Source organism: Onychomys torridus, chromosome 21, assembly GCF_903995425.1.
Source record: "Onychomys torridus chromosome 21, mOncTor1.1, whole genome shotgun sequence".
NCBI classification, from domain to species: Eukaryota; Metazoa; Chordata; class Mammalia; order Rodentia; family Cricetidae; genus Onychomys; species Onychomys torridus.
In genome coordinates this window covers 6,349,533-6,366,374 of record NC_050463.1, presented here as the reverse complement: position 1 = coordinate 6,366,374, position 16,842 = coordinate 6,349,533, and the positions used below count along the sequence as shown (strand labels likewise).

Genomic DNA, 16,842 nt, shown 5'->3' with positions numbered 1-16,842 from the left:
CTGGAACTCACTTTGGAGACTAGGCTGGCCTCGAACTCACAGAGATCCGCCTGGCTGTGCCTCCCGAGTGCTGGGATTAAAGGCGTGTGCCACCACCGCCCGGCCTGTCCCCAAGAACTATCATCACACATCGACAGCTATTCCAACAGTGCGATAATGGCCACCAGTCTTCAAGATGGCTGCCGGGCTCCAAGATGGCCACTACGGTGCTCAGCTCCCAGTGTCCATGAAGATACTGCAGCCCTCTCTCCTGTAACCCCCTCCCCTGCTGAAGCAACTGTGTGACTAAGAGTATCAGTGAAAGTAATGCTAAGGGACTCTTCAAGAGTGGCACGGCGGCCTTGCTGGTTCTCCTTGACTTCTTGCACCATTTGACCACAGCCGTGTTGTAAGGCTACCCAATCAGTGCTGTGGAGGAGATCTGAGGTTCCTCACAGCTGAACCACCTGGGAAGTGGATCGTCAAGTGACAGTGCCTCGTCCAACATTTGACTGTGGTCTCACAGGAAACCTTGTGGGTGAAGTGCAAAGCTAAGCCACTTCAGAACTCCTGACCCAAAGACCCTTTGAGAATCGTACCGTCAAGCCACAGAATCGCTTGTTACACACTGATAAGCAGGTAAGTAGAGATAGGGCAAATGCAGTGAGGGCTGTGTCTACTGCATCTTGTGATTCAGTGATAAGGCCATTCAAAGAGCTTGACCTGGTGTGAGGCCTCAGTATCTGGAAACTATTGTGATTGTTATCACAGTCATGAACATCACCACCATCACCACCACCATCATCACCACCATCATCATTATCACTGTCATCCACAATCACCATCATCACCACTATCATCCCAACCATCACCATCATTACCAGCATCATAATCACCATCATCATTACCCTCATCAATTGCTATCACCAGTACCATCACCAACATCATCACCATCTCCATCACCACCATCACTATGATGTGCACAGCTCTCTCACCATCTGCCTACTGTTCCAAAGACTAAGCCTCTACTACTGGATACATGGTATTGATCACACCACATCACCCTCGTCTGTGGAACCCCAGTGAACTCCCCGTTCATAATGAGGGCAGAGATCAGGTCTCAGCAACCACTGCTCCCCAGCTCCTGAACCCAGTGGCCTCAGTGTGAAACAGTAGAAGGAATGGGTGAGGCCATCAACTCTTTACAAAGCTATTGAGTAACTAGTGAAGCTAAGCACATTTGCTCTTTGCCTAGAGAAGTCTTAACTCTCATTTGTCTAGGATTTGTATGCGTGCATATATTTGCATGCATGTGTGTGTGTGTGTTAGTTCAGGTACACACGTGTGGCGGACAACCTCAGTGTTGGCACTTGACTTATACCTGTCTTGAGCCAGGGTTTCTCTGTTGCCCCGTGCCTGTGAGCCTCCAGGAACTCCCTTGTCTCCACCTCCCATCTCATCCCAGGACCACCTCACATGCACTTCTGACTTCCCATTGGGTTCCAGGTAGAAACTCCAGTCTGCACACTTCCTTGGAGAGTACTTTCCTCTTGGAACCATCTCTAGAGCCCTTCTTCCTGTTGGTGAGACAGGTTCTTGGGTAGCCCAGGATGGCCGCAAATTCACTGTATAACCAAGGATGAGGACGTGGTCCCGATCCTCCTGCCTCCACCTCTTGGTATGCTGGGGATGACAGGCGCTAACCCCGGGTTGGGTTTCTGTGATCCTGTGAATGGTACCCAGGACTCCATGCATGCCAGACACAGCTGAGACATGGCCCCAGCTCTAGACTATGTTTTGAGCTATTTCGATTGATAGCCACAGGGAGCCTTGTTCTCACATGCACAGCCTCCCCACCATCACCCCACAGAGGACTGGTCCACTTGTAACAACTGCAACAGCCCAACATGGACACTTCACCATCGCCTAAGGGCCACACGTCACTCAAGGGCTCACTCTTAGATATGAAAAGGTATTTAAAGACCTGGGGCTGGAGGGCGGGGATCCAGAGAAGTTGTATTGGAGGACGGGGAGGGCCGCATGAGGACTATGTCCCTCTCTGGGGAGCTGTAGGCAGCTAATGGCCTCCCAGGAAGGGAGAGGGGTTTTCTTCAGCATTGAAGCCACTGGTACATCATGGCCCCTCACCCCCACTCTCTAGCAATCCCAGCACTGGGGAGGTGGAGCCCGAAGGATCCCTGGGGCTCCCCGTCTAGCCAGCCTTGCCAGGCTGTTACAAGAATCCCTGTGCTGCTATGGAATGCAGAGGGCTGGAGAAATGGTTCAGCAGCTAAGGGCATCTCTACAGAATCCAAGTTTGGTTCCTAGCCCATATCACAAACCAGAGATGAAAATGGCTGAACAAATGAGTTCTCTCTGACCGGTGGGATAACTGAGGCCCACCCAAGGGACACACGTGTGAAAAGCAGGAGCATGGAGAAACCACGGAGCATGAAAGCCAATCCCTGCCCCTGCTCCTCCCTGACTCGATGAGCCACACTGAGCCATCACACCCCCCTCCTCAAGCCCTCCCAGGGACATACTAGGGACCAGCATATCACAGGAATTATTCATACCACCCAGAATTCCTGTGGGCCCTGGACTAACCCCAGACATCCAGACAGGGCCAGCAGGCCAGCAGAGGTGAGAGGTGTCTGTCTGGCCTAAAACAGGAAACTCCCTTCTAACCTCGGAGGATCAGCTGAGCTTTGAGACTGCCTTCCCTTCAGTCACATGACCCCTCCAAAGGGAGTATGATTCATCACGCCTTCCTCGACTTCAGAGTGGCCAGTTAGAGAACAGAGCTCCTTCAGAGAGCAGCAGCCACTGCGGTTAGACCGCTAGAAGAACTTCCCAGTATCATGAGGTATGTTAAAAAGGTGATGAAGGACAGGAAGCCGCTTGCTGTAGGAGGCATGTGGGAGAAGAGTTCCTCCTTGCTCGGTGGGGACAATCCCTCAGCTTCCCTCCTGCTCCAGGATGAAGAGAGCCATGCTGTCGGGCGAGGAACAAGGCCTTAGGCAAATTAGGAGCCAGGCACTGTGGTCAAGTCAGAAGTTGGCTCTTGGTGCCTCTGCCCAAAATAGAGAGAATTCTGGTCAAGGAAGCAGCATGGGGACTGGAGGCCTCCGTTGAGGGCTGGGGAAAAGCCACCCAGACTCAACACAAATTCTGTCCTCTGCGCTTTCCACACCCACAACCCCAGCCCAGGAAAACCACCAGAAACAGGAAATGCCTTACTAGGCCTGGCTGGGGAAGATAGAAGAGGCAGAGTGATGGCATCTTCCAGGCTCTGCCTGGCTCACTGAGGCAGCCCCATGATGGTCCAGAGAGGGTAGTCATGCTGTGCATCCTACCCAGAGCTTTGGAGTGGAGGAGCTGATGACACCCTGAGTCCAAAGCATTTTGGGAGTGGGGCTGCCTCTCCTCTCTCCTCTCCTCATAGCCCAGTCTCCCAGCCAGTGTGGGGGCGTGTTAGGTTAACAAAGGTAAGCAGGGGACCTTGGGCAGGTTATCTTAACCTCCATGCTTTGGGTTCCCCAACCAAAAATCAGGAATGAAATTGTAGTGTGGTGGTATATATACCTGTAATCTCAGCATTGGGGAAGCTGAGGAAGAGGGATAGCTATAACTGAGATAAGCTTGAGCTACATAGTGAGTTCCAGGTCAGCCAGGGTTACACATAGAGACCTTGTATCAAAAATGGGGGAAACAAGGGAAAGGAAGGGAAGAAGAGGGTAGGAGAGGGAGAGAGAGTGAAGGAGGAGAGAAGAGGGGGCTGGTTAGCAATTTCCTCTAAGACAAAACCTTCCACTTGGAAGGAAGCTCATTAAGACACAGGGCATGCTAAGAGGGTGATACACTCTATCCTACAGAGAAGCATGTTAAGCTCAGGAACTAAACAACAAGAAGTAAACAGGAAGTCCCTGAAACAGACCAGACTCTCTAGGCCCCTCCTCAAACACAAGCTGTAAGGACCACTGGTGGCTGAACTGCCCCAAAGAGGTGCAGATGGGACAGGGCACCTGGAAGAGACTGCCCTGCTTGCAGGCTGTTTGTGCAGCGTGCTCCAGGATTCCAGCAAGTGCCGTCCATGCTGGGCCTCAGGGATGCTGAGATGGATGAGTCATTTCTGCTCCCAGAAGTGACTCCAGGAACACTTGTTAGTTTACCAAGTTGGATTTTGGTGGTGTCCTTGCTTTTCTCCGCTGTCTGGGGTGAGTGCACACATGTTCACATCTCTCCCAGAAGAGTGTCATACAATAAAGAGAAGGGAACGGAAAGAAGAGACAGGCAAAGAGGAAGGGAATGGAAGAGCAGAGGCAGGGAAGGAGGAAAAGAAAGGAGAGAGCCACCTCTCCACTCCAGAACCAAGCACTGACCAAAGCCTGACCCACAAAGGCCAGTCATTAATTGACTCAGCAAGCATACATGAAGTGTTTACTGTTTACCTAGCGCTGAGACCAAGTAGTGGATGAGGAAAATGGGCCCGGATGCCACAGTGCTTGTAACCTGGAAAGAGTGGGTAGATTAACAGGAGAGACTCTCGCAAAACCAACCCGGATATGGGTTGGTGACAGCGCTGGTGAGTGTGTGGTAGGAAGTACAGACAGCTGAGGCATGTGGTACAGTCAGCTGAGGCATGAAGTTACAAGGACAGGCAAATACTGCTTTGGGGTAGTGGAGGGGAAGGCAGGGATCAGTCAGCAGCCACAGCAAGACAGAAAGAGATGGACAGTGGGGAAAGAATACTGGACAGCGTGACCTTCCACGGTACAGGTACATCCACTTTAAAATGTCTTCCAACTTCTACAGCGAGACCCACACAGCTGTGCAACCTATTCTCCTGAGAATCTCTACTCAAAAAATAAGGGATGGGGTGTGGCTCAGGGATGGAGCCCCCACCTAGAATCCCCAGTGAGGGGCTGGGGGCGTGGTCAGGGTGGAGCCCCCGCCTAGAATCCCCCAGTGAGGGGCTGTGGGCGTGGTCAGGGTGGAGCCCCGCCTAGAATCCCCAGTGAGGGGCTAGGGGCGTGGTCACAGTGGAGCCCTGCCTAGAATCCCCAGTGCTGTGTGGTTATGTGCACTTGACTACAGGTACCAGAGAAGGCCAGAAGAGGGCGCTGGATCCCCTAAAGCTGGAGGTACAGATGTTTGTGAGCTGCCTGATATGGGTGTTGGGAACTGATCTGACCCAAGCTCTGAGCCATCCCTTCATCCCCACCTTACTTTGGGGAGACAGTCTCTTTACCTGGAGCTGGCCTATTAGGCTGAGCTGGCTGGTCAGAGAAGCCCAGCAATCCTTTTATTTCAACCTTCCCAATACGACAATTATAGACATGCTCCATCATGCCTGGTCAACTCAGGCCCTCAGGGTTGCATGCCCAGCACTTCACCCCCTCAGCCACCTCCTGGCCCCCACACCCTGTTTTAAAAAGAACACCTACCACTGGTCCGCTGTATGTGCAAGTGGACTGTTTTCAGGACTGCCTCGTCCCCCCAGGTACGAAAGTACACAGGCGTCCCCAGCCCTTCTAGACCCCTCTGTGCATCCAACCTGCACATCCTCCTGTGGTGACTTATCTCAGGTGACAGAATGAAAGGGCTGAGGGACAGCAAGCTAGACATTATGGTGAGCATCACAGGCAGGGTTCCCATCCCTGCTTCCATCTGGTTTGCTGCGCATGCAGAGGCCGGAGGACAAGCTTGAACGTCCTTCCACGGGAGCCGTTCACCTGGTGTTTTGAGACAGGGTCTCCCATGGGCTGGACCTCATGGACTCAGTTAGACTTGCTAAGCAGTGAACCCCGGGGGATCACCGTCTTCTTCTTCCAGTGCTGGGCTGACAGGTGGACACCACACCTGGCATTTTTCCCTGCTGGGTGCTGGGAATTAAAACTCGGCTCCTAGTGTTTTCAGGGCACTGACAGAGCCATCTCCTCAGCCACACATTTTAAAAGGTGGACATCTCCAAGCCATGGTTGGTTAAGCTCACCAACATAGCACAGTCAGCTATGGGGGAAGAAATTAATCATTCATTCGTTCACTTTACATTTCATGTTTGTGTGTGGAAGCCACTTCTTCCTCGCACCATGTGGTATTCAGACATCAAATTCAGGTGGTCAGGCTTGGCAGCAAGTAACTTCGCCCACAGAGCCATCTCACTGGTTGTCATACGTTTCTGTCTCTTTCTCTAGCAGTGTGTCCCTCGGGAGGGCGCCGATGTATTCATCTTCTTGCAGCTGGGTCCCCCTCACCCCGACCTGGAAGGCACTCAGTAACGTTTGTTGAATCAGTGATGAGATGGCCGGCTGAGCAGGGGCCTCCTGGGTGCTCTTCCTGCCAGGAGCAGTTTTGAAGCCCCATGGCACTAAGAAAGATTGATTTGCATAGCTGTACATAGTTCCCTCTGATTTGGGCTATTTATTAGCAGAGGGACAGAAATACGGACAGACTGTTTTGCATTACTTGTCGATGGTGGCTTCATTCCCTCCTTACCCCATACCCATCCCTCGCTCCTGTGAAGCCTGGTCAGCCTTTTTTTACTAGACTGCTGAAGTTAGGCGACACAGAGCAGGCTGTAGCTACTTCCTTCCTGCCTTCCTGCCTTCTTCCGCTTTCTTTTTAAATTAGATTTAATTCGGGGGTGGGGGGTGCAGTGTGTCAGTGTGCATGTATGCACGCACATGCATGTGAGTACAGTATGGTGCATGTGTGCACGTGAGTGTATGTGCACATATGTGTGTGCGCGCGCGTATGTATGTGTGTGTGTGTGTGTGTGTGTGTGTGCATACATGCATGCACACATGCATGTGTGTAGGTCCAAAGAAGTCAGCATTGGGTTTCTTCTTCCCTTGGTTGCTCTTCATCTCATTTTTATTTAAAAACAACAGTTAGGCATGGTGGTGCACGCCCTTAATCCCAAGTTCAAGGCCAGCCTGGGTTACAAAGGGAGCTTCAGGACAGCCAGGATGTTTACACAGAGAAACCTTCTCTTGGGGTAAAAAATTGTAAATAAATAAAATAATTTTATAAAAAAAGCATCCTTGGCTGCACAGGGAATTCAAGGGTAACCTGGGTTACATGAGAGTCTATCTCAAGAGTTGTTTTGTTTTGTTTTGTTTTTTAATAAATTGTGCTGTACTCAGCTCACAGGATGTAGTGGCTCGTTCCATAGCATATGCATTCTACCAGCTGAGGGGAGTCACCTATGGGTGATTTAAAAGCCAAAGGAGGGTCTGAGCAGCTTCTACCAAAATAGCAGAGCATTTTCTACAAGAGATCAAATAGCAGGTTGAGCTGGACTCCTTGGATCTAGTCTCTCTCCTGTACCAAGGGAGCACATACAACTTGTCAGCAGATGGTGGGCGGCGGCATCATAGGAGAAAATTAGGGGGGGGGGGTGGGGCTGGGGAAGTGACTCAGTGCATTAAGCATTTGCTGTGCAAGCATGACGATATGAGCTCGAACCCAAGCACCAGCATAAGCTCTGGGCGTAGTAGGGATGCCCACGATCCCAGCACTGGGGTGGTACAGACAGGGATCGGGGTGATGGCAGGCCAGTCTCAAAATGACAGCGTGGCTGGAGAGATGGCAAAATGATTCTTTAGAATCAAGTCCGGCTGCCAGTAACTCCAGCTCCAGGGGGACGCAGTGCCTCAGGCGTTGGCTGGCCTCTGCACATGAACGCACACGTCCTCACAGAGCGCGTACTCAGGGTTGAAAACCTTAAAAAATATCTTTCTAGGCAGAAGAGCGCTTGAGGAAGACACCATATACCTCCACAGGTACGTGTACAAGACTGCACACATATGGGCACACACACAAGTGCACAGACGCACAAGGAAAAAGACAATGGGTGCCAGGAAAGGTAGGATTTCGGTCAAGTGTCAGAAGCCTTGTTGAGAGAGTGACATTTAAACAAAGACCTGAAGGAGGTGAGAGGGCAGCCAGGTGGACTCCAGCATGAACAGTGTCCCAGACAGAGGAAACAGCCAGCGCCAAAGACCTGAGGCAGGACTGTGCCTGGTGCATTGAGGAAGGCCAAGGGGCCTGTGGCTGGAGTAGACTGCCAGAGGAGCGTGCAGGAGTCTGAACCACGTGTCCGAGGAACTAAATCTAGGGTGTGTGAAACGAGCACAATGCTTGTGATTGTCACCCCAGCACCCAACCTTGACATTTGTCCTTGAAAGGAAAGCAACAGTGACTGAATGACAAGATTCACAGTGAGGCACTGGGGGCGTGTTCAGGGTGGAGCCCCACCCAGACTCCCCCAGTGAGGGGCTGGGGGCGTGGTCAGGGTAGAGCCCCGCCTAGAATCCCCCAGTGAGGGCTGGGGGCGTGGTCAGGGAGGAGCCCCGCCTAGAATCCCCAGTGAGAGGCTGGGGGCGTGGTCAGGGTGGAGCCCCGCCCAGACTCCCCCAGTGAGGGGCTGGGGGCGTGGTCAGGGTGGAGCCCCGCCCAGAATCCCCAGTGAGGGGCTGGGGGCGTGGTCAGGGTGGAGCCCCGCCCAGAATCCTCAGTGAGGGGCTGGGGGCGTGGTCAGGGTGGAGCCCCGCCCAGACTCCCCAGTGAGGGGCTGGGGGCGTGGCCAGGGTGGAGCCCCGCCCAGAATCCCAGTGAGGGATGGGGACGTGGTCAGGGCGGAGCCCCGCCCAGACTCCCCCAGTGAGGGCTGGGGGCGTGGTCAGGGTGGAGCCCCGCCCAGGATCCCAGTGAGGGCTGGGGGCGTGGTCAGGGTGGAGCCCCGCCCAGGATCCCCAGTGAGGGCTGGGGGCGTGGTCAGGGTGGAGCCCCGCCTAGAATCCCCAGTGAGGGCTGGGGGCGTGGTCAGGGTGGAGCCCCGCCCAGGATCCCCAGTGAGGGCTGGGGGCGTGGTCAGGGTGGAGCCCCGCCCAGGATCCCCAGTGAGGGCTGGGGGCGTGGTCAGGGTGGAGCCCCCCCAGGATCCCAGTGAGGGCTGGGGGCGTGGTCAGGGTGGAGCCCCGCCTAGAATCCCCAGTGAGGGCTGGGGGCATCTCTCAGAGGTAGAACACTGGTCTAGCTCAGGAAGTCCCCTTGCAGCTGAGACAAAGAGAAATGAATAGGGAACTGAGTCATGGAGATTTTCAGTAACTTCCTGTAATGTTTAGTGTCATCAACTTGACTGGATATGGGGTCAGGTAGGAGCCAAGCCTCCAAACACACCTATGAGAGATTATTTAACCTCTGTGTCTGCTTGTGGGGGTTTGTCTAGATTGGGTTGTTTTGAGACAGAGAGACACATCTTCACTGTTGAGCCGCACCATCCCATGGGTTGGCGGCCCGGGCTGAATGAAAACACCAGCATTCGTGTCTCTGGTTCCAGAATGTAGATGTGATGTGACACCATGCCTTCCCTGCTGTATTAGTCTGTACCCTGAGACTCTGAGCCTGGATAACCCTTCCTCCCCATGATGGTTTGAATTAAAAAATGCCCCTCATAGTCTGTGGCATTTGAACAGGTGCTCCCTAATTGCTGGCACTGTCTGGCAAAGTTTAGGAGGCGTGGCCCTGTTAAAGAAGTGTGTCACCAGAGGTGGCTCACAGTGCTTGAGCTTATTCTCCCCAGCTTTTCCTAGAGCATGACTCCCACCTTGGTGGTGTGGACTCTTACCCTCTGAATCATAAGCCCAAATCAATTCTTCTGTAAGTTGCCTTGGTGATGATGTTTGGATTTGTTTTTTGGTTTTTTTGTTTGTTTGTTTGTTTGTTTTTCGAGACATGGTTTCTCTGTGTAGCTTTGCACCTTTCCTGGGACACACTCTGTAGCCCAAGCTGGCCTCGAATTCAGAGATCCGCCTGGCTCTGCCTCCCGAGTGCTGGGATTAAAGGTGTGCACCACCACCACCCGGCCTGGTGATGATGTTTTATCGCAGCAATAGGGAAGTAACTAAGACATTTTCCCAAGATCCTGCAGCTGGAATTGGAACTCAGGGTGTACCAGACCACCAACCTCAGGGCCACACACTGCATTCCTCCATTGAGCCTGCATTGAAATCTGGGAGATGAGATCCATTCACTGTGGCATACCCAGAGCATCCTTGGCTTGTACACTGGACAGCAACAGCTCCCCAGTCTCCTCCCAGCACCACCAAAAACCCCCTCAGAGGAGAACCATGTCTCCCTCACACTCACAAATACCTGGGGTTAAGACCTCATGCTGCTTCTGGGCCTTGGTGGGTAGGTCTAGCATGCATGTGGCCCTGGGTCCATCCCCAGCACCACATAAACCAGGTGCGGTGGTGAACCTGTCATCCTGGTACATGGAATGTGCGACAGGACTGTCATCTGAACCAAAGTGCACAGTCCTCATGAGCTCAGCTGTGGCGTCTTACAGACTGTTCCCTCATAGGAGAAGGGCCAGGAGAGGCCATGGGACCCTTAACTGAGCATTCAGCCACTGACCCCTGCCACTGTGTGCAACTCTGCCCAGACTGCATGTGGTCTTGGGATCTCCGGATGGACATAGCTGGGAAGGACCAGGAAAAGGGCTCCACCTGCACAGCCATAGCAAGGCCATCATCCATGAGGGGCACAGACCTTCTAGTATGGCTGCTTTGGGGTCACCCACACTCCTGCCATAACCACCAGAATTCCTAATTGCTGTTTGCACACATACACTCAAGGAGACGTGATAAACGACAGAGGCCATTGCTGAGGGACGGCGTTGGGAGTTGCATTTCCACGCACCATTATACCATTTCAATCACACAAATGTATCATTTAAGCGAACACCTGACTGTCTGGAAGGTCCTGTTGTGCTTGCTGACCTCCAAACCCTGTCTGACACCCCAAAGATAGCACCACACACTGTCCACACTGCAGTGTGTGTGTGTGTGTATGTGTGTGTGTGTGTGTTTTCCACAGTCCTGTTTCAATTGTGTGTGCACATGTGCACCTGTACATGCATCAGAGGACAGATGTCCTGCACTGTCACTATCCACCTGATTGAGTCAGTCTCTACCTGAACCTGGAGCTAGGCTGGCAGCCAGCAAGCCCACAGCACTGGGGTTATAGGAAAGGGCTCAGGGCCATACCTGGCTTTTTAATGTGTGTGCAGGCCCTCAATTTGCACAGCAAATGCTGTTACCTAAGCCACTAAATCTGAGCCAATCACCCTGTTAGCTTTTATTTTCAGTTCAGACTTGCTACCAAGGGCTCTACCAGTGACAACACCCTCACACCCACCTGAATGGTTTGCTGGGACCAGAGGTTTGGCAATGTCTTTTACCCCAAACCCTGCTGCTCCCAGAGTTTAACGAACCTTACATCCTGCTGGCTCTTTCCCCAAACTCACCTCTTTCTCTTCAGGCCCTTGGCCTCCAAGTTCCACATGGAAGGACTACACACTCCCACAGAGGAGGGAGGCGCACGTTTGTGATGTCTGGGGCCTCTGTTTCTAACCATGACATTATCATCCTTTCTATGGGTCTTAGACCTCATGGGCACCAGCCAGACTTAAAATGCTCCAATCTGACCTCCACCAGCAATTCCAGAACAGCCACTATATCTGCCTGCCCCTACCTCAGGACCTTTGCACAGGCAGCACCACCTGCCAGGCAGGGCCACCATCCCCACATCCACAGGGCTCACTGCCCCCAGGCTTCTGCTCTAGGAAGGTTTTCTAGACTCCCTGCTCAAAAGTGCCACCAAGCTCCCTTTCCAAACATAGCTTTCTTCAAAGTGTGAAGCGCTGACAAAAAAACCTGTCCTTGTTTTCTCATTGATGCATTTCCCTCCTTCAGGATATGGTGTGTAAGAATGTGAGCATGTGTGTATCGCTCCCATAGTTCCCAGCGCCAAGGGCAGGGCTTGCCCTGCACAGTAACTGTTTGACAGATGGGTGGAGGGTGGGTGGGTGGGTGGGGTGGGTGGATGGGTGGGTGGGTGGGTGGGTGGATGGGTGGGTGGATGGATGGATGGGTGGGTGGATGGATGGATGGATGGATGGATGGATGGGTGGATGGATGGATGGATGGGGGTGGATGATGGATGGATAGATGGGTAGATGGATGGATGGATGGATGGATGGATGGATGGATGGGTGGATGGATGGGTGGATGATGGATGGATGGATGGATGGATGGGTGGATGGATGGATGGATGGATGGGATGGATGGTGGATGGATGGATGGGATGGGTGGGTGGGTGGATGGATGGATGGTGGTATATACATTATTTCTTTCCTTTTTGATGGACAAAGGAGAGTGATGAAGAAATGGAGGAACTAAGTAGTCTTCTCATTACAAATTCTACACTTTCATTTCTCTTGTTTCCACACTCCTTTCCTTTTCCTTTCTGCCTTCCACATCCCATGAACCACTCTGTCCCTGGCTTCCTTCTGCTAAAAATGGCCCAGAGGCCCAGAGGCAATCTCCCCGAGGCACCACCCTCTGGCATATTGTGCATAGCCCATTGGTTCTCACACACAACTCCACCAGATACAGAATTTCCAAGGAAGGCAGAAGGAACCGAGGCTGGAAGCCACAGAGAAGACAGATGGGGAGGGTTAGGTGGACCCTAACCCAGCCTGAGGCTTCATATAAGGTATAGGGTATAGGGAGCCAGAACAATGGGAAAACTCCTACTGACTCTTCAAAACCCAGCCTAAATATCCCTCTCTTACATAAGTCCTGATTCTCCCAGGCAGTGTTCTGCCACACACCCAGAGCACATGGGCCTGGGACATATCTTTTTCTGTCTCCTTAAGTTTAAGAGCTCTTTGGGGGCCAGAGCCAAGTTCCCAGCATTGCCTGGTACATATTAGGACTAGTGTTGGAACACAGCTGGTCCTCTGGGGATTAACACCATGCACACTTGCCCTTCAGAAAATCAGCCTTAGCGATGATGCACAGAAGTGGAAGTTCATCCTTAACTCTGTTTTCCCAACACTGTGATTGCCACATCGTAGGGCACCCTGAGTCCCGCCAGAGCTGGGGCCCAGCACATCCCATGGCTACTTCCTCAAGCCCTTGAAGCTACTGGAGTTCAAGCAAATGTAGGCAAATCTGTGATGGCCTGTAGCCAGCCAGAGGAGCGGTCCATGGAGAACAGTGGGTACTGTGTTTTATGTTCCCTTCAGGGAACATGTGGTGGCTCACCCACTGACAACCCCAGGGATAACCTAGAGACCCCAGCATGCCGTTCTCAAAGTGACTTCCTTCTTCAACTACATGGGACCCCTCCATGAGGGAAGAGACCAGTCCCCAGCCAACCCACTGCTCATCATTTCCAGGGTCAACCTCCTGAGATTTGGAAAAACCAGCTGTGCTGGCCTCAAAGACTGAGGGGAAAAAGGAAGGTACCCCCTACACCAGGGTTGTATCCTTCAAACCACAGGGCAAGGCCATATTCCCTTCAATACAGCTCGTGTCCCTCAGCTTCCATGGTAAAACTATGGACCCCTCTGACTTGAACCTATATCTTCCTCTTCTAGGGCTATCAGACCCCCTCCCCCAAACACAGCGCAGCATCCGTGGGGAAGCAGGGAAGAGAGAACAGAGGCACCAGTCACCAACACTCCAGCCACATTCAAATAAGGATTTGAATACATTTCCTAAGCTCACCAGGGAAGGTCTGAGCATGCCTCCCCTTGAAGGGTGGAGAATGCAGAAATGCTCGGGGACACCAAGGACCGTCTTGGGATACCAGGCCTGGGCCCTGCATTCACTGGGCCCTTCATGGGATGGGCAGAGCTAGGAAGCCACAGGGGATAACAGTGCAGCCCCCCACCCTCCATGACACACAGCCCAGAGCCCTAACAGGAAATGGGGGTGAAGGAAGATGTGAGGAGGAAGGAGGGGACCAAAAGAGGCGGAAGAGGAGGAGCCACAGGTGGGGGGGAGAAGCTGCTGAAGGCCTCTCTCTTCAATGCCTGAATCTGGTGGCTCCAACCTCATGCACCTCTTGGCTATCCACAAGGCACACCGGTACCCCTCAGGCCCCTCTAGATGGGTCGTAACAGTTAGCCTGGGGTTGGGGGGGGTTCCCCCTAGTTTGCCGAGGCAGATGCAAGCCAACCTAGAGTCTGTAAACCCACGCAGAGCCCTGATCTGCTCAGCACCTCCCCTTAGCCAGATCCAGGCCTAGAGAGGTGCTCCCCCAACCCAGCCCTGCCCCGGCATCACCCAGCAGGCTCACCTGGGACATCTGGGGCCGTAGGTTAACCTCCCGCAGGTTGATGGCTTGGGGAAGCAGGTTGTTAAGCAGTTGACACAAGAGGACACCATCCCGCAGTGCCTGCGCCAGCTCACACACCTGGGCTCCCTCCCAGGTCACTCGGGTGGCTGGGAGGCAGCACCCGACACTGGATTAGCCAGTGGGTGCACTGCCGCCAGAGCTCCATGGTGGCTGCCTGCCTCCCCCTCGGGGAGGCCCCGTGCACCCTCGCGCCTCCACCACTGCTGCCACTGCCTGCCCCAGTGGGGACAACTACAACACCACTTCCTCTTCTGTGACTGTAACTGTCGCCCTGGGGGTGGGGGGTGGGGAGGAGCTGTAGAGGGGAGCACCTGCAGTTCCGCCCCCACGCCTTCCACGCACTGGTGTGACCTCCCTCCCTCGCCTTTCCCCACCCACACTGAGCCGATGGGGCACCTGCAAAACCAAGCAGTCACTACCTCATAAGCTGTCACCCCCTCTGGCTCCTCCAGGTCCCCTGAGTAAGGCCCTTGTCTCTCACAGTCTGTCTGTGCTGCAGCCCCCAAAGGGCACCCTTGAGCACTGAGTTAAGTCCCAACCATCCCTCCTCTACCCATAGCCCTTTATGGTTCCAACTTCCTTCTCCACAGGGTCAAGACCCAAGTCCTCCCTAAACTCCATGAGGCCCTGCTCACCCTGCCCCCACCCCTCCCAGACTCCCGGTCCCCTCATTCTGTCCTTCCCTGTGCTCAAGCCACAGGGACCTCCATCCTGCCCCAGGCCCTTTGCACTCATGTCTACCACCTCACATAAGTTAATTAATGACTGACTACCTTGCTTCCTACGTGTTGCTTTTCGACTAGTGAGTGCTCAGCCACAGGGGAGACATCTGTATGGCCACCACCCCAAGGCTCAAGGAAGAAGGGGTGGAAAGGGGAGCTGCAAAATGCTGTCTCCCGGGCGTGACATGAGGGCTCTGCTCATGAACTCAAGACATTCCCACAGGCAACAGTAATGACGAAGTGGATTAAAAAGAACAGGTAAGTGGGGAGAATGTGAAGGGGGTCCGGGAGTCCGGGAGCCTAGGGGAAGTAAGGGGGAATTGAGGGTGGGTAGGACCAAGAGAGAGTGCAAACATGTAGGAAACTGTCGAAGAATATTAATATATACAGTGGAAAAGATACTCTGCCTTTACAGTTGTTTTTCCTTTTATTACATTTATTTGCTCAGTGTGTGTGTGTGTGTGTGTGTGTGTGTGAAGACACATGTGGGGCACAGTACATGTGTGGAGGTCAGAGGACATGAGGGAGGGAGTCTGTTCTCCATCCACCATGTTAGTCCCAGGGGTTGAACTCAGATCCTCAGGCTTGGCAGCAATCACCTTAGTCCACTGAGCTCTCTCACCACCCTCCCCCCCCCGTTTTTTTTCTTTTAATCTTTGCTGTGAATACCATGTGTTGGTGCATGTTTGGGTGTGAGTGTTGGTGCACACACACTGTGGCCCACGTGCTGAGGTCACAGGACAAGCTCAGCGCGGGTCCCTCTTCACACCACTCAAGGCAGGGTCCTTCTCTTGCTCCTGGCCAGCTGGTTCCTGAGCTTCCAGGATTGTCTCTGCCTCCCACCTCATCCTAGGAGCACTGAGAATAATGAGCCCAGGCTACCTCCTCCTGCTTTAAGTGTGTTAAGGGGATTTGAACTCAGGTCCTCTCATTTGCATAGCACACACTTGACTGAGCTGTCTCCTGGGCCTCCAAATGTTTTTCCCCCCTGAAGTATTCCCAAATTTCAAACCACAGCCCTTCTCCACTCTTCCCTGTCCTTTTCCTTTCTTCAAACTCTGGTACCCAATAAACCTGACAATTATCATATAGCCCACCTTCCCTGCTCTGAGTTCCCCCTTCGAGTTAAAGCCACCATTGCCCTTTCCTGTCATCCATTAATTCATTTTTTTAACAAATATTTACTGCCCTCCTGAGCACACTTATTATTTAGCTCCTATTATTAGGAGCTAAAACTACCTTGGCAAGGAAACCTCTCTCCGATTTAGCCTACCAGGTTCAAGGGGGCTCCCCTCCAGCTCCGCCTTTTCATCCTTGTGGCCACTAGGGAGCGCTAGACCGCTTCCCTGGACCAGCCTGAGTCTGATTTACATAGCGGGGAGATCGGGAAGAGGTGGGCACAGCCTGGAAACCCTCCCTTTTGCAACTCTGCAGGCGAGGACAGTTTCCATCCCCTATTTTTGGCATCTGTGACTTCCTACGCGTCCTCTCCCTCTTCTGTAAACTGGGTAACAATTTACTTTCTCTGCACACGGTCAGGGTCGGAGACAGAGGGGGCGGTCAGGCTGTGAAAACGAGACTGGAGAGTACCCACTAGGACTCTAAATTCAAATTCCATCCCCACCACTCCCAAGCCGAGGTATATTTGCACTAATGGCTTGGCTGCCCCACCCCGTGCCTCAGTTTCTCCACTGGGAAAATGGGGGTGGGTGACGTGAATAGTACCGATCTCATTCCTAGAGGGATGTGAGTGAAAATTAACCCGTTGAGGCAGGGCTAGCAAGCTGAATTGTCTTGGTATACAGTAGGTGTTCAATAAGTGCTGCCGCTATTATATAGAATACTTTAAAGAATCTCATATCCCAGGCTGGCCTTGAATACAATGTAGCTAAGGCTGACTAAACTGATCCTCCTGCCTCCA

General features: G+C 53.0%; 1 protein-coding gene across 1 annotated transcript in view; it reads right to left on the bottom strand.

Annotated features, from left to right (window-relative positions):
• The window catches only part of Vav1 (vav guanine nucleotide exchange factor 1), a 50,205-nt gene extending 35,790 nt beyond the window's left edge, over window positions 1-14,415 (bottom strand). The window contains 2 exon segments of the mRNA XM_036170880.1: window positions 14,140-14,280; window positions 14,282-14,415. Coding sequence (XP_036026773.1) covers window positions 14,140-14,280; window positions 14,282-14,344 — 204 coding nt within the window. The 5' untranslated portion in view covers window positions 14,345-14,415.
• Window positions 14,416-16,842: the final 2,427 nt, after the last annotated feature.